This window comes from Lampetra planeri, chromosome 8, assembly GCF_965212315.1.
Source record: "Lampetra planeri chromosome 8, kcLamPlan1.2.h2, whole genome shotgun sequence".
Lineage (NCBI taxonomy): Eukaryota > Metazoa > Chordata > Hyperoartia > Petromyzontiformes > Petromyzontidae > Lampetra > Lampetra planeri.
In genome coordinates, this window is record NC_136114.1 from 6411216 (window position 1) to 6433990 (window position 22775).

Genomic DNA, 22775 nt, shown 5'->3' on the forward strand with positions numbered 1-22775 from the left:
TAACCGAATACCATTTCTGTTTGGAGTCATCAATACAATTGAAACCGCCCCTCGCCGTGTCCATTGCTGGCCAAAGGTCTCGCTGTGCCATCTTGATGAGGGAGCGGTGACAGGGGCGTGGCGGTGGCACATTTGCAACTTATTGCAAAGGTTCACGGTTTTGATCCCAGTGGCCGCCCTGGTTAATACTGCGGAGTGCATTAACCAGAGTGGACGGTAAACGTCCCACGATGTCATTCACCTCAGTAGGCCATTGTGTGTCAGCGTCATGGTCCAAATGAATCGAAATTACCCAAGCATTACAAAATTGGACTCTACGTAACTTGACTGGACCCTCCTGAAACAGATTCTTGAGAAGCAGTGAGGCTTTCTTGGGTAAATAAGTGATCTCGAATCCTGATGGGGTTCAACAATGATGACGTCATCCTGCACTATTTAAGACCAGAAACAGGTGGATGGCTTCACTATTCTGGCAAATCGCCCGAAGATGCTGGATGTATTTTCCAGCGAAACGTCGTACTCAAATTGTAAATGTTGTGGATCCACTCTTCAAGACACCGGTGGGCTCAAGTAGTGAACTATTTGTCTTTTGTCAACGTGACACATTTTTTACTGATTGGCCATGCCGGGTGGTGGAGGGTTGCGACACATTTATAATTAATGCGATCTAACCCAAAAACCTTTATTAAGGAGGTTGTCGGTCCATACTTGACCACATTAGCCATTGTGGTTTGATGAAGGGGGGACCCAGGACAGGTTCAGGTACCTTTCACCAATGATATTAGCCATGTCTGGAAATCAACTGGGTTGACAATGAAGTGTGCTAACCATTATGCCACTGCTCCACCCTCCAACAATAAAGTTGTAATTGGTTAGACTTATCGAGCATGTTTTTTTATTATAAAATAAGACATGTTAAGGATGCTTATCATAATTCAGACATGATAGTAAAACAACAACCACGTTTCTGAGAAATAAATGCATATTACCAGGGAGGAAAATACACAAATGATGAATCATTCGTCCTTTAAAAATTGTTATGGCATCTACGGACACATCTTCCCAATAAGACAGCCACTGCAAGCGACAAAGGCAATTCTGCGCAATATTAATCGCAGAGCAAATGAAGAGAACAAATAACAAAGTGAGCCTGCGTTGGTTGTGATGCACGAGCACAACTGATTATAATCTTCAAAAAAAAAAATCCCCTCAAAATCTCTGCAATGCAGAAGGACCCTTGGCCAATATTAAACATTTGTCCTTTTTTAGTGGCAGTGTGACGAGAAGCTCATTTTGCACACAAAGCCCCGCAGCCATGCGCACTCGTTTTTTCGGCACGCACTTGGCGACAGCATGATGATGATGATACAGACAGAGCCTCGGCCACACATCTGACGTGGCCGTCACGCGGTGGCTGAACGCACCAGTGGGTGGGACCGGCGAAGCTTGGTCAGCATGGAGATGAAGCAGAGCATGGGGGCCAGGGTGCATGCATGCTTGCTTAGGGCAGGCCGGTTCAGCAGGTTTAGGGAGGCTGGTTGATAATGTAGCAACGTAGCCGTGCACAATGCATTTGTGAACCGACACGGACGTTCATGCACACGTTTCTTTCTGCACAAAACGTTCTGTAATGTGTCGGTTACTTTTGTGTAATGCTTAGCATGCAGTGCCGCGTTTAATCGTGGATCAAATGACAAGTAACCTTAAAAACGTATACTCACAGTCGCCTGTTTGCATAAAACACACAATCAAAGAGATGCTCTTAGGAATAAAACATCTCGGTGCATTACATGTGTGGTTAACGTAACGTCGGCATCGCTCGCTCGTCAAATACGACTTGCGGGGCCTTGTTTGGAAGCAGAGCCTTGAATCATGGGAAGTCGTGCATGATGACTCCAATTATGTTAACATTATTATTCTGGCTGGGTGGCACTGTAGGTGGAGAGCTCTACTCGTAATCAGAAGGCAGATATATTCAACTGGCAGTTGGTGGTTGATTCAGTCCACCATCCCTCTGGGGTTGATGAAATAAGTACCAGTTTGTAAGGAGTCTTGCATGGTTGTCCTACATATCCCTTACCATGGAAACGTAGCATTCCCACCACTAGCCACGAGCCTCCAATGGGGACGAGCACCACCCCTTTTTGCTCATCTCAGCAGATGGCCACTTTACAATCTTTATTGGACGATTTTTTTCAGCTCCTTTTTGATCTGCTGCTGGATTAAAGATTTCCCATGCCGTGTCAAGCCATAGGGTTTGATTGACCATAATTTACCATCCTGGTGAGGACAGGTCGGTGAAGGAGTGGAGGACCAAAACGAGCTCAGTTATCACTGACCACTGATGGTAGCCGTGGCTGGGAATCACAATCAGGACAGGGAACTAAACCCACACGTGTATGTGTATGGGCAGTTAAAGTAACTTTGGTAGCATGGTGTATTAAAATAATGCTTTTCAATTTATAAAAAACTCAACCACTGGACATAATTGGTTGAGTTGTCTAGCACATGAGCTGGACATAAGAAGTTGGAATAATCTCTGAGTGTGTTATTCAGGGCAGATAAACACAATATTCTGTTATCTGCATTCACATGGCAAATAGTTAAAAAAATAATGTTCCACAGCATCTGTAAACAAGGGCTCTATAATCATATTTTGTTCATGTAATACCACGACATCCAAAAGCGAACAATAACACCCATCATGGTATCCTTATAATGGCGTACAGCTGCTGAGAAGCATCGCACATTTCAGAGGTTTAGAAGCAAAACGTCTGCTATGGCAAAGATAGCCGAGCTCCAGTACCGCATAATCAACTTTGAAAGTGCATGGAATGCACACAGTCTGGTCTTGCCAACACCAAATTGGATTTTAAATGAGGTTTGGAAATGTGAACCCCATGGCTGGGCTTCAAGGGGCCAATGCCTCATCTCAAGGGAGAAATCATACCTGCAAAAGGTCACCCCAAGTAGTGGGGACATTATGTAAATTCACTGCTAAGGTAATAGAAGTTTTCGGTGGGTACAATTATTACCTTTTTTTAGTATTGAAAAGTTGCGAGGCTCTAATTGCGGTGTGAAACAGGCCCAGCGGTCGCGCGGAGGGGCTCGTGGTTCGAGTCGAGAGGGCCGCCCCGATTAATAACGTGGCTATTGTTTCATTAAATACGCGCCGTGCTAGCGGACATTAAAGATTCCCCGTGACGCCAATTCGCGAGAGTGGGCCATTGTGCACCTGACGTCAGAGACAAATATTATTTAATGAAACGTAAACAAAAAATGATACTGCAAATTATTAAATGCGATTTTACAAAGCAATCACCAGTTCCCCTTCCCGCCACTGTGAAAAACTTCTTCCTCCTCATGAAAAATAAGTCTTGAGATGCAGTGACGGGTTTCTTGGGTAAATAAGTGTAATAAGGAGGGTGTCTGTCCGAACTTGATGACATTAATGAAGAGCAGGGGGGAGGGGGGAGAGCCAGCCATGACACTCAATGAGGCTTTGCTGAGTAGACAAGGAAAAAATATACATTTCTGTATTACACAATGCATGTGTATATGATAAACTATTAACGTGTTTTGATCATATTTTGGCCACGTAAAAAAATAAAACACCCATAAATAAACAAATAAATAATCACATACCAAATTTCTATAAGCACCTCATTATCAAATCTTGTTTTGCTGCTTGTTGCCAAAGTGTATTGGTATGTTTGTATTTATTTGCCATATCCCTTGGTACAATGAGAGTTGAATTTAAGATTATGCTATGCTGCTTAACACCACTATAAAAAAAAAGTGAAAATCCTTTTATCCGAATATTTTAAGGATATGGGTAAACTTACACAATATAGTTAACACTGCCGTGTGAATCCATGACAACGGATTACCAAATCCATTTATCTGGGAAAAGAAAGATGAGTGTAAAATAATAATTTTATAAATTCTAACGGAATTACAAAGTATTTTGATGGTGCATGAAAATATACCCCAATCATAGTAAAAAAAAAATTAAAACATTGCCACAGCCAGATCTTCTTGGTTCTTTCAGTAAAGTCACATAGAAGAGAAATAATAAAATAATACAAATAAAACATCATAAAATAAAATTATCACGACGTTTCGGCCACAACGCAAGCAGGCGTCCTCAGGTGAAGAAACAGAGCTGTCGGAAAGACAGCGTCCTAATTTAATTTTATTTTAATTCTTTTATTATTTCCCTTCTACGTGACTTTACCAAAAGAACCAAGAATATGAATCCCTGCAGTCACAAAAGCTTTAAATTGAAATACAGCCAGATCTGTCAGAAGGTCTGACACAAACCAAACATGCGCTGGTATTTTCTGGGGCTAAAAATGTGATTTCTCAACCATTGCCTTACGTCCGCATCACCGTCGCGTGCTACGGATAATAAAGCTACGTAATTGGCTCTTACACAATCGATGACAACTACACGTGTTCGTGTCCGTTACGCTTTGTTTGTACTTATAATAAGTGGCATTCTCCACCCTCCTTTTCATAAAAAAAACAAAGTCAAGTCTAGTTGTCTCCCTGCTCAAATTGCCATGCAGCAGCACGTGTCCCCGATCTACTGGTGGAAATCCCACATTCCGATGGTGGAGGGAAAGTCTCGAAACCACTCAACATCACTGTTGAATTCTCACAAAGCGGTACTCATTTTAGTGAGATGCGAGAGGGACGAGCCCCGATGACCGGGTTTTGAACTCGCATCCTTCCCGTTATTCGTTTAGCACTCTCACCCGCAGTGCCACCCTGCACAGGAAAAAACGATTATTCAATTGAGTTGTTCTCACGTACTCTGTGATGAGGGCACGCATGGTATACCATTGTCATAATCTCAACGCGGTTCTGCACCTCCGGTTGGTTGAAGCCCAGCTGGCCATTTTTAATTACACTCACCACAATACCCTAAAGCTGGAAATGTGTCCAGTCATGAGTCATAAAGTGGGGATTCCTGATGGATCTTGGTCAGGAGGCAATGAAACGAACTGAATTGGAACGGGTTAATGGTGCTTTGGAGTGAGCCAGAAAATTACGAGGGTTGTGTCGCTCACCCACAATTTACCATGACATTACACGAATAGATTTTACCACAATATGGCAAATAATTGTATTGCAGTATAATTTTTATGACCACGACACAAAATTACAACTACGACAGGGTTCTCTCTTACGTTCTATATATCAATGCAGTTTTAGTATTTTATATTTTAAACATCAAAACATAATAGCCAAATATGTAGCCATGTTAAATAACACACGTGTGTAAACAGTGCAGGCGAACGGCTCAACAACAGAACATGTTACAATCTCAAAACTAAATTTTAAAATGTTTAGCATCCTTCTTTGCACGTGCCAATAAAAACCACATTCGACCACATAAACGTAAGCCTCAAGACCGGCGCAAATGTTCCACAGGCTTTTATAACCAAGACCCCAGAGACCCGCCGTTGAGTTGATGACCCATAAAAGGAAGAGACAGAGCATTTGTCCAAAACAATGGACAGCCATAAGATAAAGGAGCAGCTCTGCCCACCTTGGCCAGGTGATGCCAGCTCCTTGCTGGGTGTGAGAGGTCGCCCTTTTTCCTTCTTTCCAAACAAGCGGCCAAAGGACGACTTAATGCCCTTCTTTTTAGCCTTGTGCAGGGAGTCCTGGCTGCTATTGCTGGAGCTTGGGTTGCTGGCTCCGTCCTGCAAGCCAGACGACCTGCTCACAGCAAATCACGTTCCGGGCACACGGCAAAGGGAAAATATAAACGTGATCTCAAACCCCATCCGACCACCACCGCACGTCTGCCCCATTTACGCTCGTTAGTGGTTTAATGTTTCCCATTCAACATTCGTCTCCCAAGCATTGCAATTGTGTCAGTTGGCTAACGGGAAGACATTCAAACGCAAACCCCAATGGCATCCTCACGGTAAAAGGGAATCACGGTGGAATGTGAATGGTTGCCGGGTGCTTCCATGCGTTTTAATGATGCGGAGGCAAGTACGCTGGCGGAGAAGATCACCGTCCGCTCCGTGCTCTGTCACTCCCACCCAGACACTGTTCAGACTATAATTCAACAGGACAGTGCGATTTGCCTCCGTCAGCAAAACGGATAACCCTACTCCGAGCGGGCACCTTGCGGATGACCAGCGCCTGCATGCCCTCCTCGGCCTAAACAAAAGCGCCACTGCAACACAGCGCCGGCGCATTTGGAGGGGTTTCTAATGGCGCTGCCCTTTACCCTCGGATGTCCTCTTGGCTGGCCGAGTGCAGAGCTTGCGACACGCGGTCGAGGCGGGCAGACCGCGGCGTCTGCGGCGGAGACGTCTCGCACTTTATCGTGGCTTTGTCCTCCCGCGCATCGTCCCGCGAGCCGGCCGGCTGGCGTGGTGGGGGAGGGGTGCGGCGGGGGGGAGATTGAGGGATGGATGGACAGAGGGTCGGAGTATTAGATGCGAGGCTGTGACTATGAGCATCCCTCACATGGGTAAAATTATAGAAAATGATTTTGATACTGCTTTGGCGGTGAGGCGCAAGCACAGATGACAAAAACGCAACACATTTGTCAATAACTTTGCCCTAACGAAGAAAACATATACGATAGGCAACTTGTCTGGAAATGGTCCCTCTTTATACAGAGCGCTAGAGGGCCCAAACATTTTGAGCGGATGATAGTTGGAGACTGCATTTCTGTCGACACCATGGGGCCCTGATAGAAATGTAAATTTGGGAATGTTTCATTTTGAAATATTCATCTAGAAATTTTCTATTTGGTGTGGAGTGCATTGTCCCAACTTTAAACATGACTTCTCTAAGCTGCACGTGGAACTATTGCCGAATATCATAACACAATTGACCTCATAATCTTAGAATGGAGCTATCTACAGGCAAATAATTTCAATTTGGAAACTGTCACTCGTCACCGGCTCCTGGTGAATGTTAATGCACACATTCGCAAGGCTACACAAAACCTAAACAAAATGTAAGCCAGTTGACATAAGCACTTTCATAAAGTTCTGGTAACAGCTGTCAATCATTGAGGGGATAGTATGCTGTGTGCCAACAAAAGAACGGGTTCCTCTTGCCTATATAAAAAGGCTTTATGCATCTCCATTCTATCCTATTATCCTACTCTTTTTCATTCCACAAACCCCTTGCATTAATATCACACAACGCTCAAATTTATGACGGCCCAAAGATGCAACTAACTATATTGTGCTCCACAGAGATAGAAATCGTACAGTTTCCTGATGAGTTTCAAAAGCATATTTTGCATTTCATAGATTTTTTTTCCGCTCTATTCATTTTAAAGAGAAAATTGATATAACGCGAGTAGGGAATATAATAAAAAATCAAGAAACACAAAAGGGATTCATTTGAGTAGAGGGTACATTTTTTGTTAACGTATTCCAGCTTTATCATCGCCCTGTTGGCACGCGTCAGCCAAATATACAGCGACTCCGGCACTGGCAGCAGTAGCAGCCAGGTTTCAAATGGAGGCAGCGACACAACACGGGCAACCGTTTGAGCGCTGGGCGTGCTACCTTTTTCCCCGTGACACTTCGTTAAATCACTCGCTTGGCAGAGACAAGTGAGCGAACGGAAAAGGGGAGAACAGAAAACAATAAGCAATAAAACAGGCCAGTCGTGAAGGTACATTACTGAGCTGTCAGGCACTGCTGAGGTAATGCAAGGCATCCGTGATCCCTGGGGACGGCTTAGAAATGAGTCACGAAGGGCCAGAGCGCTGGGCCACAGAGATAAGGTGAACATAGCAAGTCAAACTGGGCATAGCTGCCTTTGTTAGTGGTGTGACTACCTGCATGCTGTGTTTATTTTTGTAATTAGTTAGATTTTTTTTTCTCTTTCCCTAGAATTAAAATAGATTCATATGCGTAGGCCCCTCAGACGCAATCCAAGTGAGACAATTCTATGCAACTGCCCGGGAGGCTGGAGCTAACGCAGTAAAATTTCAAACAGCAGCCTTTAGGGTATATTAAATATATTAATGATGGATTTGACATTACCACTGCAAGTGAAAATACTTAAATAATCCGAAGAGAATTCTCGTGCTCTATGGAAAAGAGGATTGGTAAGTGAAAGTTTGTACGGCAGTTTTAATCTGTCAAGCCCACAGAATATTATATTTTTTAGCAACTTGGGAGTAGAAACATTTCAATGCTATCTGGAACATTTTCACTTTTAAATGGAAATATTCAGTTTGAAAAAGATAGACATTTTTTTTCAGCCCTTGTAAAGGTAGATGTTTGGAATGAAATGGCTAACTGTTGGAGTGGTGAAAACCATATTTTGTTGGGCTCAAAGTTTGTTCGTATCATAGTTTAAATCGGTTTTCATTCTTACTTTCCTTCAATTTTGTCTTCGTGCATTTTACTGTGAAATTCTTTTTATCTTCGTATTTCTCAAAGTCATTTTGTTTGCTGCAAAATACATTCATCATCAGCACAAGCGTACGGAATGCCGTAAAAATGTAACAATGTGATGAATCAACAGCGGTCGCATACAAATATTTTTTCACATTCTCTCCCCCAGTTATGGAAATATATCACTCAGGCGCATTCACGTTTGACAGGGCACACACCGTGTCGCCTATCTGCGAATAATTCGAAAATAATTTGTTTTGAGCTTGTTGAGAACACCTTCTGAAGGCACAGAGGTGATTTGAATTTTTACGACCACCGTGAGACTGTGTCGACAACTGTACACCCTTTCAACTAAAGAAACACCTAATTTAAATTGACAGCCAAAGTTATCGTGACGTTTTGTCCCCAGCTCATTAAAATATACTCAACTTTTAGTGACAAGAAAGGCTCTCGTAACATGTACAGATATCTTGTTTTACAAATTAAAATATGTTTTAAATTAGCAAATTTAATTCAAGTCATTACACTTATAAGCATTTAGATGCAGTAAAAAATACAAACATTTTAAATGCTCAAAAATACGCATTCCAGAATGAAAATTAAACATGTGGAAAGTATAATTGTCCTGAGGATGATTAACTTTCAATTACACATCACAGATCATTTAGAGGGAGTTTTACATATTTGAATGGGGTTAAAACTGATATTAAAACCCTTCACAATACATTTTTCAAAACATTTAAGAGAAAATGTATTTAGCAACTAATCATAATTAAATCAATATTGTGGACAATTTTTTTAGCGAATTGTAACTAAACGGAATGGAATTGGAGCATCTGGTGGTAAACGTTAAATAACGACACTCATTTGCCAATGAGGAATTGGTTCCAGTGTAAATATATTAAATTCGAATTTTGTGTTTTTTTTTTACATTTGTCTTCTTGAGAGGATGGGATGTCTCTCAATAATTAATGTGTGCAAACTAATTAGGTTTATAAATAAGTATAACCCGTAAAAACAAAGTTTTTCACTATAAATCCTTTATATGCGTGGCAGCGAACTTAATATAAAGGATTTAAAAATATATTCGCCTGTGGAGGACGCGGGGATCGATCCCGCGACCTTTGGCATGGGAAGCGAGGGCGCTACCAACTGCGCTACTCCGCCACGGCCTGTGGAGGGGTTACGCTCTGGGCTCTTACACTCTGACGTTCAGCCAAAGCCATGAATGCGTTCTATTTGAATATATGTAAAATAATTTTTTTGCCTAAAAAGTGTAAAATTTTGGGAATTTTTTTTCACGAACAATAATTGTCTGGCACAACGAGTCTGTGTGGAAAATGTCAGCTCGATTGGATCACGGGAAGTGGGTTAAAAAACGACCGAAAGATTTGCACGGTCCTAAGCAAGCAAGCAAGCACGCAAGCAAGCACGCGAACTTAATATAAAAGGATTAAAAAAATCGTAATGGAACTTTTTGCACAAATCATTTACAAACTCCTACAAATGGCAGTTTCTAATTTAGGATTTACTGATATGGTGCGCACACTTAAAATGCTCCATGATGAATGTGCATTTGATCATTTCTTCATTGTAATATATGTCAATTAACTGTTAAACGTGAAATAAGATGAACAAATGTGTTTGCTCAGGTGTTCTTAAGAAACTTGGGGTGATTGGTGATACATTTAATTTTTAATTTTTATCATTTACAATTTAATTGCAAACTAATGGTTTCTTTAAGGTGCACACGGCAGCAGATGTCCGGAATTGGTAATTATTCACAAACATTGTGTGTCAACTATGGGAATGGAACATTAAATTGTGATTATCACACTGACCACTTCACAGAATTCGGGTAACTTCTCTTTCTGTTTCTCTCCTTATTGCTTAACTTTGGAATTCCATCCCATGATCTCCTTTCACAACTTCTTAAAATTGTAATAAATGCAATAAGAAATGCATCAACGTATCTATTCAATGGTGACATTTCATGCTGGCTACTTTGCGTGTTGGACGTTTGGGGTTGTACTATACATAGCAACTGGGAAAACAACTACTACTCATAACAAACATAATCTTCCTATATAGAAAATTAATAGTCATACAACCATGAAACACGTGTCATATGACGTCAAACAATGTGTTGCCTGGTTCGTGGAAGTAGTTGTGATAGCACATGTATGCTGCAAATACCAAAACACGGCTTTGCTAAAACTGCACCTATTTATGAAGAAAAGCTCAAGTGAAGGGAATGTTCAACTCAATAAAGATAAAAGCAAAAAAGCCACTATTAACATGAAGCTTACTCAAATGTAACTATTTTATTCATGCACGGTGGCTGCCCTCGGGGTAAAATTGCCGTTTTAATTGCATAATTCCGATAAATGTCATTGCAAACAAGGCAGCGGCGGCGGCGGCAGCCACAGAAGCCAAGCAAGCTGAAAGGTGTTAAAATAAAATACAAGACGTTGCGTTTATCTCCCTGCCAGCGACGTCTGCGCAGTGTCAAGGTCTGCCGGCAACGAGAGTTTATGTGTGGGGCAAGTGAAGAAGAGGGAAACTCGGGGGCCATAAAGCACTCGCTAAAGTTTCTTCACCCAATGAATACCGAATCCCGATGCGTGAGGACTTATACAATGGGGGGGGGGAGGGGGGAGACGTTTCAAGTTTTGTTGAACCTGGTAGGAAATCAAGAGGCCAGGACAGTCTCATTTTCAAGAGCGACCTGGGGCATGTCTGCCAACAATGATTGCATGTACAGTCTCCAGTTAATTAGTTTGCGGGTAATTTTCATACTTGCCAAACTTTGACCATGCCACTAGCAATACAACGGTCTCCTCTTTGCAAATTAAGTCCAGGGAACTTTAACATCCACTGCGAAGCAGAGCAGACGGCACGTAGTATCATTATGGTTTTAACACAGTATTAATCAGGGCAGTCGCTAGATTCGAACTGTGAACCTCTGCAGCCAGCGGCGAGCGCGCTGCCGCATCACCGCTCGAGACGAGTGAGAGCGGCGCGGCACCGGGATGCATGCGCTGGCTGGGGCCCTCTTTTTCCGGGTCACAAAAGTGGCCTGGATGTCTGGATGCGTGTCAAATTCCCACGCCTGACGTGCAATGCCAGGCGAGCGTTCGGCAGATAAGGATGCGGTTCATCATAGCGGGCGTGTCACTTTCATTTGAACGTCGAGTCAAAATCAGAGAGACTCCCTCCTCAAGTGAGCAGTCTGGTGGCACCTCGTCTCCAACAGCAGCGCCGAGTCAGTGGTGGAAATTCAACGTTACCATGGCAGGAGCCAGACCCGTCCGTTTGACACTCACTTTTTACGACGACATGTTCAAATCTAGAATGAATGTGTAAAGCGCTCCTAATTTTATTGACCTCAAAGGTATAACAAGTGAATCGAGGCCAGGATTGAATTTGAAAGATTCCATTTGTGTTTTAAGCGCTCGAAATCTTAGCACCAATGGATTACCTTGCATGATCCATAGAATATCTATGACCAGTTCTGCAATGTTGCCAGTGGATGATAACAGTAATACAAACATGGTGATAGGCAATAGGCTTTTCTGCACCATGGTTACAAATGAAAAGCGCCCATGACGCATGCATCCTTTTAAAAACGCTCCTCAACTCACCCACTCAACCACCAGTGGAAAATGAGAATGCCTAACAGGTACATAAAGCAAAGCTGCATGGAAATACCTGCGATGGAACAGCGGTGGAGGGAAGACTGGGGGGGGAGGGAGCATTGACAGCTGCAGGCACAGATGATGGAAACTGAAAGACTGAAGAGGATGAGGTCACTGCAGGCTGGGGAGAAGACTCGGACTGGATGGTGGGCTACACACAGGAATGAGACGCACACACACAACGCGCACGCACATGTCACGAGACAGCGGCCATGAGCAGAGCAAACGATGGTGTTGTGGGGGATCAACGGACATAACATCTCCAGATACGACAACTCCTGTGAGAGAAGAAACCCGTTAGATTTTTGTGAAACAATGTTAAATGAAGGAACATCAGCCAAAAGCAACATCATGCGCCACATGAGGTTCCCTTGTTCCAAGCGACGAGTTTCATCATTGATATTTCTTTGACACGAGAATTCACTGTTCAATGCACGTTATGTTCACAATGCTGAGCTAGGAAACGTGAGGGCTATGTTTTACACAAAAACAATGAACATTCGTTTTGGTTCAGGAATAAGTGGCCCGCACTAATGGCGTCTTTGGAAATATGGTATCCATGTGTACCTTAAATGTGTGGGACATCAATGAAAGAGTTACATTTTGCGAGCCCAGTATGAGATGGCATTGCTTGTTTCCATTCGCAAGTTATTTACGTATTGAGTGCCAGGGATTAGAGGGCATGCTGGCACAGAGCATAAGCAACGGAAACGGAGCAGCGGAGATGGGGCCTTTGGCTTTAGAGCACAGCGTGGCGAAACTATCAAGGTGTGCAGCTCCACCGTTTTGAATTTCAAATGGGTTCTTAATCGAGGAGACGCATAAAGCAAAAAAAAAACCTCAGCATAAACTGTTCGTCGCCACTAAAGTGAATGACAACGCACGACGAGTCACTGGGTGAATGATTAAAACTACGTTGGCACAATGGCAGGACACAATGTGAGTTTTTAAAGGAAGCAAATACTGTATTACACAAAAGCGCACGATATTGCACGCTTGATTTAAACATTATTGTCTATGTAGCCAGAAATATTTGACGTCAGGGTATCTTGATAATTACTTTTACAAGCTGAGTAAATACATTTACGAAAAGGTACGGTTTGAAATAACATATTTGTAGAACACTTAAGATGTTGAATGTGTAGTAATTATCAACACCTTTGCTAAAATGCATTTCCTTGACCAAAAACAAATATACAAAACTCTCTAAAAATACCACGCGCTATTATCTGCAATTATAAAACCCTATGAAAGTAAACTTTTTTTAAAATTACCACTTTGAACACGTACAATGAAAGAGAGATATAACTTTCTTGTGGACAATTTAAGAACGTTTTTTGGAGCAGGATTGACATTACGAAGAGAAAAAAAACATCTAAAGTGTAAGCGTTCTGTTATGCAACAGACAAAACGTTTAATCTCCTCATTAGATAAAGTATATTGACGAACCGACTCGCAGATAAAAAAAACGTAGTTTTGAGAATTTGTGACACTTTCTGAGGTAATTAAAGAGCACCCATTACATTATCTCATCAATTTTAAATATTCTAAATGCCTCGGCAAACCACTAAACCATTTGCAACACACCTAACAAGAGCACGGACACGCGATTAACGAATGCATGCAATTAATGATGATGTGCGTGTGGAGGGGACCTTCCAGTAAGCCTACCACATATATTAATTTCATTAAATCCACATGTTCAGAGCATTACAGGTGAAAATGGTTAATTATGAGCGGTAATCATCGCGGTCGGCATTGTGGTAACGGCAGGAGGGAAAAAAACTCCTCAATTCAAGAGGCTAATGTGTGGTAATTCATTATTCCCCTCCCCCTCCCGCTGTCTTGACCCAAGATGAAAATTGATCAGGTTTTTACGGCGGCAATTAAACCGCCTCGCAATACGTGACCCGGTGCTGATGCACGTCCGTCTTCAAAAGGGACCGGCGTTAAACATTCACGTGATAAAATTACATTTATAGAAAGCGGGCAGCAGGGGGGGGGGGGGGAGAAATAGAAAACACCGACTGAAACGCAGCATTTTGTAATTGTCGTCAATAGCGAGGCCCCCCCTGTCCCCCCCCCCCAACAGGAGGCGGCCATGGGTCACGAGGTGCTCCGGTTGGTTCATTTCTCGGCAATGATCTTGGGCACTCATTTAAATATTTTTTTGTCGTCGTCGTCGAGAGTAAATGCTTACGATGAGAGGAAGAATTATACTCGGGCCGTGTTCGCCCGACGGAGAGCCGGCACGCTGCGTACTCGTCTAACCTTGGTGCCCTTCCCACCTGTCATACCATTACATCCATTGTGCTAACCCCCCCTCATTCTGCACGTCATCTACACGTGCCTACCAGCAGCACAATAACCCACATTAGACAAACACAAAACCACGTAAACACATTTAAAATGGTCTATATTCTTCATGGGTTTTTTTTGGGATTGTTATTTTTTGTAAATTGCTTACCCGACCATACTGGACATCTGTGAAAAATTGCATCATAACTCATTGGATTTCTCCTCCAGTCTAAATGAAGATTCTGATTCTGATGTAATTACCATCAATTGATTATTTATGTAATGTAAAACCGCCATGCCTTATTATTTTGCCTTGAGAATTTTTGTTCAACAATAAACTGGTGACCTGGCATAGGAATGTAGAATTTTCTGCCAATTTGCTCAGCGCCACAAGTGAAGAATGATAACCCATGACCATGGTTGGATTGTAGGGGGGGGGGAAAGGGAAAAAATACGTATTTATTTAGTTGTGTTTAACTTGAATTTTGCGAAGGCTTTTGCCGCCCACTGCAGTCGAGCCATCAAGCCCATGGTTCAGTGGCGAGTGAAATTGACCCCCAGGTGATCCACATGCCTCTTGATGTCCATGCGGTGCTCCTGCACTCACGCCTTGCAGAGTACAAAGCCTACGCATAAGCAAGAGCACTGATCGGTACTATAAAACTTGCATAAGGAATCGCAGGATTCCGACTGGGACCCACCGATTAAAAGAATACTGATGACCTGCTCCGGCATGACTCATTCAAGTACGCTGCAATGTCTGCTATTGGGCGAATGACAGTTAAGACTGTTTACTGTTTCGAATTTATTTTGATAATTTGCTGTAGCTTTTCTAAAATAAAAAGACAAAGTAATTTGAGAATAGTTTTTCCCTTTTTTCTGGCAACAAAACAGGTGTTAAGATGTTAAAACACCAAACTGAAACCTTTTACAAAGAATCATGTCTGCATTAAACCACAATACTTGTGGTCAGAATGCAAACATAAAACGTACTCTGATAATATATGCATTGTCTTCTTCTTAGGTTTTTTTCGGTAAAGTCACGTAGAAAATAAAATAAAATAAAAACAAAAATCACGACGTTTCGGAGGCAACACAAGTCTCCGTCATCAGGTGGGACCGTCACAGCTAATCTGGCTGTGATGGTCCCACCTGATGACGGAGACTTGTGTTGCCTCCGAAACGTCGTGATTTTTGTTTTTATTTTATTTTACTTTCTACGTGACTTTACCGAAAAAACCTAAGAAGATGATTCCTTGCAGTCACGAAAGCTTCAAATCTAGAAATATGCATTGTCTTTGAAACTGATTGGTCCACGCCAGAAACAGCTTTCTTTTGAGCCTAGTCTCAAAACGGTGTTAGACCAGAGGACGCCAAAAGGCGTACAGCACAAAGACAACGCACTATCAAAGTAATGAGAGCTCGGGGTGAGCAACTACATCATGGGACCTCCTTTGCCAGTACCAAAATATGAGAATAGGGTTTCCCCTTTCTTCAGGCAACAAAAAGGTTTCAGTTTGGTGTTTTAACATCTTAACACCTGTTTCGTTGCCAGAAAAAGGGGAAAACCGATTCTCAAATTTTGGTACTGGCAAAGGAGGTCCCATGACAAAGTAATTTCTTGCACAAACGAGCAATGAGGCGGTTGCCCATCTATTTAGAGCCCTGAGCAAGTGGCGGAAATTCCCCATTCCTCTGGTGGGGGCAAGGCTATCCCATAGGACAACCACTTTAAAAGCTTCCCCCACAAACTTGGTGCTTGTTTTATCGACTCCGGAGAAAGGCGCCAAGTCAATCCCCAAAGCAGGCTTTGAACTCGGAAACTTTCGGATTTGCGAGCTGCTCTCGCTGCCGCTGAGCGACCCGGCTGGGTCCATGTTGAACGATGCCCACAGCGGAAACGGCGCTGGACTGAGACCAAAGGCCTCCCCGCGCATCAAATGGCATCGTGGTGATGATGATATTCGCCCCGTGTTTAGAAACTATTGCCTATGCATGACGTGCCATTAGAATTCAAACGCTTCAAAGCACTCACCCACATGAGGTCATCTAGCAAACAGGCCAACTTGACAAAGCCTGCCGCCGATACTGTCATAATGCTCGACAACAATTCGTCCGCATTAGACATCGGCCTACCAGCAAATGTTGCGAGTGCACAGCACGTGAGGTTTTTTTTTTCGTTCAAAAAGAATTGCGAATACTCCAGTTTTCCTTTCAGCCACCCACGTGCGCTTCACCGTGGAGAGTCACGTGCGCTGCCCCCTGTACTTGTATTATTCATTCACACGCCCGATTCACTCTGTCGTGCAGCCATCAAAAGCGAGGCTCTGTGTGTGTATTAGCTCAATACAGAGGGAGCTAAGGGTTATTTTATATTGAATGTTTAAAATACACCATTAATTTTTAAATGAGCCACACTGCCACGGGTGCAGTGCCAGCATTTCCATCTGAGCTCGCCTTCTATTGACACAACCGCTAAGCTAACGGTGTGGGCTAGGCTAGGCGCGAGTGCGGTGAAACATGAGAATTGAGTCATGCTGCGAGTGGAATGAGAGTGGGGTATTGTGTGCAAGTGATAAAGAAGTTCCATATACACAGTTACACACACGGACACTCACACACACATACACAGACAAAGCTCTTATTTGTTGATGGTGTGTTGTGGCCTGCACTGTCCCATACAAAGACAAAGATCCTACACATAGCTTTTAAGAAAATGTTCAGCGAAGTGCTGTTCGCGAGCACCTTTAAAGGCCAGCACAGCATACAAATAGGTGGGTGGTCAACACCACGCTGGGCCGTCTTTATCTCCCCAGTGGTGATGTTTACACACCACCCCAGGAATTAATTTAAGGCTGAGTCGACCTTGGCAAGGCCCAGGACTGGTTAAAATATTCACGACTGTTATTGGTCATGAGAGGAAAATTAAAATGAGGTCGCTGGGTTCGTTGTGCAGTGCGCTAACCGCTGCACAGGCCAGCACAAAGCCATAAAAAAACAAAGATCCCCCATGTAGCCTAGCATTAGCGAGCACCTATTAAGGCTGGCATGGCACACGAGGAAGGGGGGGGGCAACATTACACCCGGTGTAATTAAGCAAAGTATTTACTTCACTTAACCAAGGAGTCTCTAGTTCACTTTCATCTGTTGGAGGCGATAGTAAAAAAAAATTGACATTATTCTTTAAAATATTCCCTGCCTCTGTTAACCCATCAGTAAAAATTGGTACTCCACAATTAGTTGATTGGCAGGCAGGACACGTACGGTGGGGTTAAGTTTGGGTACTCTCACCTCTTCCAAGGAGTCTGTCCAATGTAGCAGAGCAGGCCAAATACCCTCTAAGAGAGGATCTCTAGAGCGGTCTCCAGTGGAGGACCTTCTACAAATAGTGGCCTGAACAAGCAATTGCAGGACTGCACCTTTACCCATTTACCACCTCGACTGAGAGTTCGATTCGGAAATCGAGAGCTCAGTTTGCGACAAGAACCACGGGTGACGCAGCAGCCCTCGAGACCGGCGTTGCGAGCACGTTCCCCACATTGTGAACGCTGACCGGCGACGCGGGGCGCCCAACGCAGACAGCACGACGCTCGCGTGCGAGTGGACCAGGGTGACATTGGTACGAGCGTACCAGGGTGACATTGGTACGAGCGTACCAGGGTGGAACCGGCACGAGCGTACCAGGGTGACATTGGTACGAGCGTACCAGGGTGACATTGGTACGAGCGTACCAGGGTGACATTGGTACGAGCGTACCAGGGTGACATTGGTACGAGCGTACCAGGGTGACATTGGTACGAGCGTACCAGGGTGACATTGGTACGAGCGTACCAGGGTGACATTGGTACGAGCGTACCAGGGTGACATTGGTACGAGCGTACCAGGGTGACATTGGTACGAGCGTACCAGGGTGACATTGGTACGAGCGTACCAGGGTGACATTGGTACGAGCGTACCAGGGTGACATTGGTACGAGCGTACCAGGGTGACATTGGTACGAGCGTACCAGGGTGACATTGGTACGAGCGTACCAGGGTGACATTGGTACGAGCGTACCAGGGTGACATTGGTACGAGCGTACCAGGGTGACATTGGTACGAGCGTACCAGGGTGACATTGGTACGAGCGTACCAGGGTGACATTGGTACGAGCGTACCAGGGTGACATTGGTACGAGCGTACCAGGGTGACATTGGTACGAGCGTACCAGGGTGACATTGGTACGAGCGTACCAGGGTGACATTGGTACGAGCGTACCAGGGTGACATTGGTACGAGCGTACCAGGGTGACATTGGTACGAGCGTACCAGGGTGACATTGGTACGAGCGTACCAGGGTGACATTGGTACGAGCGTACCAGGGTGACATTGGTACGAGCGTACCAGGGTGACATTGGTACGAGCGTACCAGGGTGACATTGGTACGAGCGTACCAGGGTGACATTGGTACGAGCGTACCAGGGTGACATTGGTACGAGCGTACCAGGGTGACATTGGTACGAGCGTACCAGGGTGGAACCGGCACGAGCGTACCAGGGTGGCACCGGCGCCCGCGCGGTCTGCGTCGCGCGCGGGGCTGCGCGGCGTGAACTTGGGCGTGGAGCGGCCACTGACGGGCGGCGAGGAGCTGGCGAGCGACGACCCCGTGAGCGACACGGGCAGCGACGTCCCCCCCGCCGCCGCCGTCGCGCTGTTGCGGAGCCGCGCCAGGCTCAGGCTGTCGAGACTCCCGCTGCCCACGCGCGACTCGATCTCCTCCGCGCGCTGCTCCGTCGACTCCTTCTCCTCCTGGATCAGCCTGGGGGAACGCGCGACATGGTTTCGGGAAGAGCGTCAATGCTGCCGTAGGATAACATGTAGAATCAACATGCATTTGGCAGCTATCAATGTACACTCGTTTGTGGCCCAGGTCACTTCTAAAAAAGAGCTATATAGCCGAGTGGGCCTCATCTGGTGAAATAAAAAATTGTTGGTTATTTAGTTAGTGAGTTGGGATACTATGTCGATTGATAACTGGTGTACCCATTGATACTGTTGGGAGGACGGGGGGAGGGGGGTCTTACAATGTAAATGTAAATCAAACACGTTTCCCTGAGGTTTGATTCGTTGATTGATATCAAACACCATAGAACAATAATTATATCCTAATTTAATTTTATAGAACTTCGAGGAGCCGCGTTACAAAATACCGTTTTTGACAATGTCACAATCTTCTGCCGTGTCTCTCCCTCTCGCTCGCTGCTCCAGAGAAGAGACAAAGGGCCATCTCCAATGTCCGTGAAAGCTTTGGATGGTGGATTGCACCACACAATATGAGTCATGTCTGAATGTCCACAATGCTATCCGCACAAATCAACCTTGGCATTTACACTGGAGCCAAAACAGGGGCATAAACGACCCTCTCAGAATACGTAAGATTGGTATATTCACAATTTTCTTATAAATGGAAAGAAGAAATGTTACACCAGACGAGACGGTACCAACGGTGTCGTTTTGCCACCCGGCTGTTGGGATTGCTAATTGCTTGGTGGCAAAATGGGGATTCTGCGCTGATTTTAATGTTAATTTGTTGAGCACTAAGCTGTTAGCTACGCACTTGAGCCCGAGTCAAAAGATTACTTTGGCCTTGCTTTGTGTACTAAACAGATTTCAATCCCTTTATGTACCAGGATTAAAACAATTGCTTTCCTATTACATCTGTCATTTTGAAGGGCCAACATCTATGATGATACGTAGACATTGACAGCTTTAATCACCAATAGAATAATTTTTTATTTAAAATTAATATGGATGCATGTATTTACATGCAGCCACTATAATGCATTAGATTGTAATGCTTGTGTAATCATATTCATTATTTGCACAGCATCAGCACAACAGAACAAATGGCTTTTTTAATGGCATCAGTAAAACTCAGTGAACACAATGAACTGCATTTCACAAAAGAACAGTTAGATTTTCTAGTAATACCTGTACATAAATGACAATCTAAATTTTGCATTGCGAATAACTTCAAAAATAATTAGGTAATTATATTCCAGATATCAACGATTGTTCAAATTGCTTTCCACAATTTTACAATGTTAGCGCTTCCACGGATGCTTACATTTTCTTTTCCTTCGGGATTGCACAGATTCCACGCTAAATCAGGGCTAAAACTCGTTTGGCACAGCTGCGGACGAGGGTTGACGCTGCTCTGCATGCGAGTGGTTCATGGGCAGCTCGGTGGATTGCCCCATTAATAATTTCTCGAGGATCAGCGCAGATCCCCGGTGTTAGATGCCCGGCATGATTAACGCGTGGGATCGTCATCACTCTGCAACGTTCGGTGCACGTTTGCGGGAAAATTAATACAACACGAGCAATCATGCTTCGCTGTGTAAAACGTGCACGGTTTTAAAATATACTGGTTTGGTTTTGAATTTCACTCAATTATAATGATGTTGTACATTATTTTTTTGTCTGGCCAAAAGGTGAAATGTCAGTTTGTCAGCAAGTAAGTTCCCTGACCACTTGATACCGTATCACTTGGCAAGCTAAGTGAGTGCAATGTCAGCCTGCCAGTGGGTGTGTTTAAATGTCGGCCAGTGGGTCAACTCAGCGCATTGTCCATCCAGGGTAAATGAAATTACTATTACTTTGTCAGACATCAACAGTGGTTGCCCTGTGGAAAGAGTAACATCTTTTATATACAGTATATATATACTGTATATAAAAAGATGAAACCCTATGACATGCTTCTTGCAGAGGGTATTGTCAATTCTTGACAGTATCCAAGACAGAAACAAAATGAACTGGATCAGATATATTTTCAAGATCATGCCAACATAATTCTACACAAATGGTGTATTAACATGATTTAATATGTTCAAACTTTGTAAATTTCTGCACCATCAATCTAACCCCATGTTACCCATGCCAGGCAGATCAAGAACTTTGACATGGCTTTGCTGCAATGACACAGCACTGTGGTTGGCCAGATTTAAAATGCTGCCATGTCCACAAGACAAATCCATTATTTCCCTCCCACTAGCAAGCACATCAGCACTGCAGTCTCAATGTCTTGCAGTGGGATTAGGATACAAATTCCTATCAGCTTGTGAGCAGCAAGAAGCCCCATCCAGGGTTTCCTCTGCAAGAGATTACGCCGGCTATGCATTACGACTCGCTCCACAAAATCACAACAATCCGTACAATCCTCTTAGTCGCTGTTCAACAGGTTTTGACTTATTTCGTCTACAAGCTTAAACCACTTGGGTTTTTTTTGTCACTTCATCAACATCAGCCATGATCTAATCCATTGCAGACTGTTCAGAAATTAAGTGGGCTTGGGGAGGTATGATGGCCGATAAGATGATTAATTGGTGCAATTTAAATTATGTCAATAAATATATTAGCAGTTCAAGGTCGAGAGGTCACCAAGCTCCACTGTCACTGTGCAGTATTCTACTATCTGGCGTAAGGTCTTCCCCCCTGGTCAGTGCATTCTGGGTACCACTCCAATGCCTGTCTTAGCAACGTACTCTTCTTCATCCTGCACATGTGCCCCACCCAACGTGAGCTCGGTTTCCTCATTATATTGACAATGCTTCCTTGGCATATGCTCGTCTGCGCTTACACTAAATAGCGATTGATAATAGAATCATTCGTATTCAAATACACCTGCATGCCCATCAGTTCAATGCTCATGTACTTCCTAGAAAGAAAAAAGATCCCCCGTATAGCCTCGAATAGACTGTTGGGGCAAGTTCTTTCCACGAGCACCTGTGAAGGCCGGCATGGTGCATGAGGGGGTACACTGTGGCACCACACCCAGCCACCTTTGTCTTGCCAATGCACCAGGTACTCATGTCAGAGTCAAATTATGGGAGGCCCACAACCTCTGCAGACATTCGTCACCAACGTTAGCCGAGTGCAAGGAATGAACCCAGGTCGCGGGGTTAATAGCGCAGAGTACTAAACAATACACTACTGCTCCCAACACTGCTGTACTTCATATGGTCACGTGTGCACTGACACATGGCTACGTCAAGACAAGTGAAAACAGAATGTCCATCTTCAAGCCTCAATCATGCTTGAGCCAGCATTCTTTACAGAGCTCTGGAACAACATATTGCACTCTGATCGAAGCAAAATCCTTATCGATGCGTCTCGCAAGATGCAAATGTCAGTAAAGCCAACCATAACACAGCTGCTCTATGTTTAAATGTTGTAAAAAACAACAATGAAATATCTATTTTAAGTGTAATGTCTTTAACACATGCCACAGTGGTGATCATAATGAATTACAAACATGCCTTTGTCTACATTTTGATAGCCTGCGAGTCACCATTGCTTTCCAATTCACACCCCAAAAATACGAACAGATGATTCATAGCTGAGATA

At 43.9% G+C, this 22775-nt stretch overlaps 1 protein-coding gene across 2 annotated transcripts in view; it reads right to left on the reverse strand.

Moving 5' to 3' along the window:
• Positions 1–22775, reverse strand: part of PPFIA2 (PPFI scaffold protein A2) — a 352145-nt gene that overhangs the window by 58902 nt on the left and 270468 nt on the right. For both annotated transcript variants that reach the window (XM_078596795.1, XM_078596794.1), the window contains exons 15-18: positions 18924–19188; positions 12108–12245; positions 6254–6393; positions 5558–5730 (exon numbers count right to left, since the gene is read on the reverse strand). In XM_078596795.1, the coding sequence (XP_078452921.1) occupies positions 5558–5730; positions 6254–6393; positions 12108–12245; positions 18924–19188 (716 nt within the window). The remainder of the gene's footprint in view (positions 1–5557; positions 5731–6253; positions 6394–12107; positions 12246–18923; positions 19189–22775) is intronic.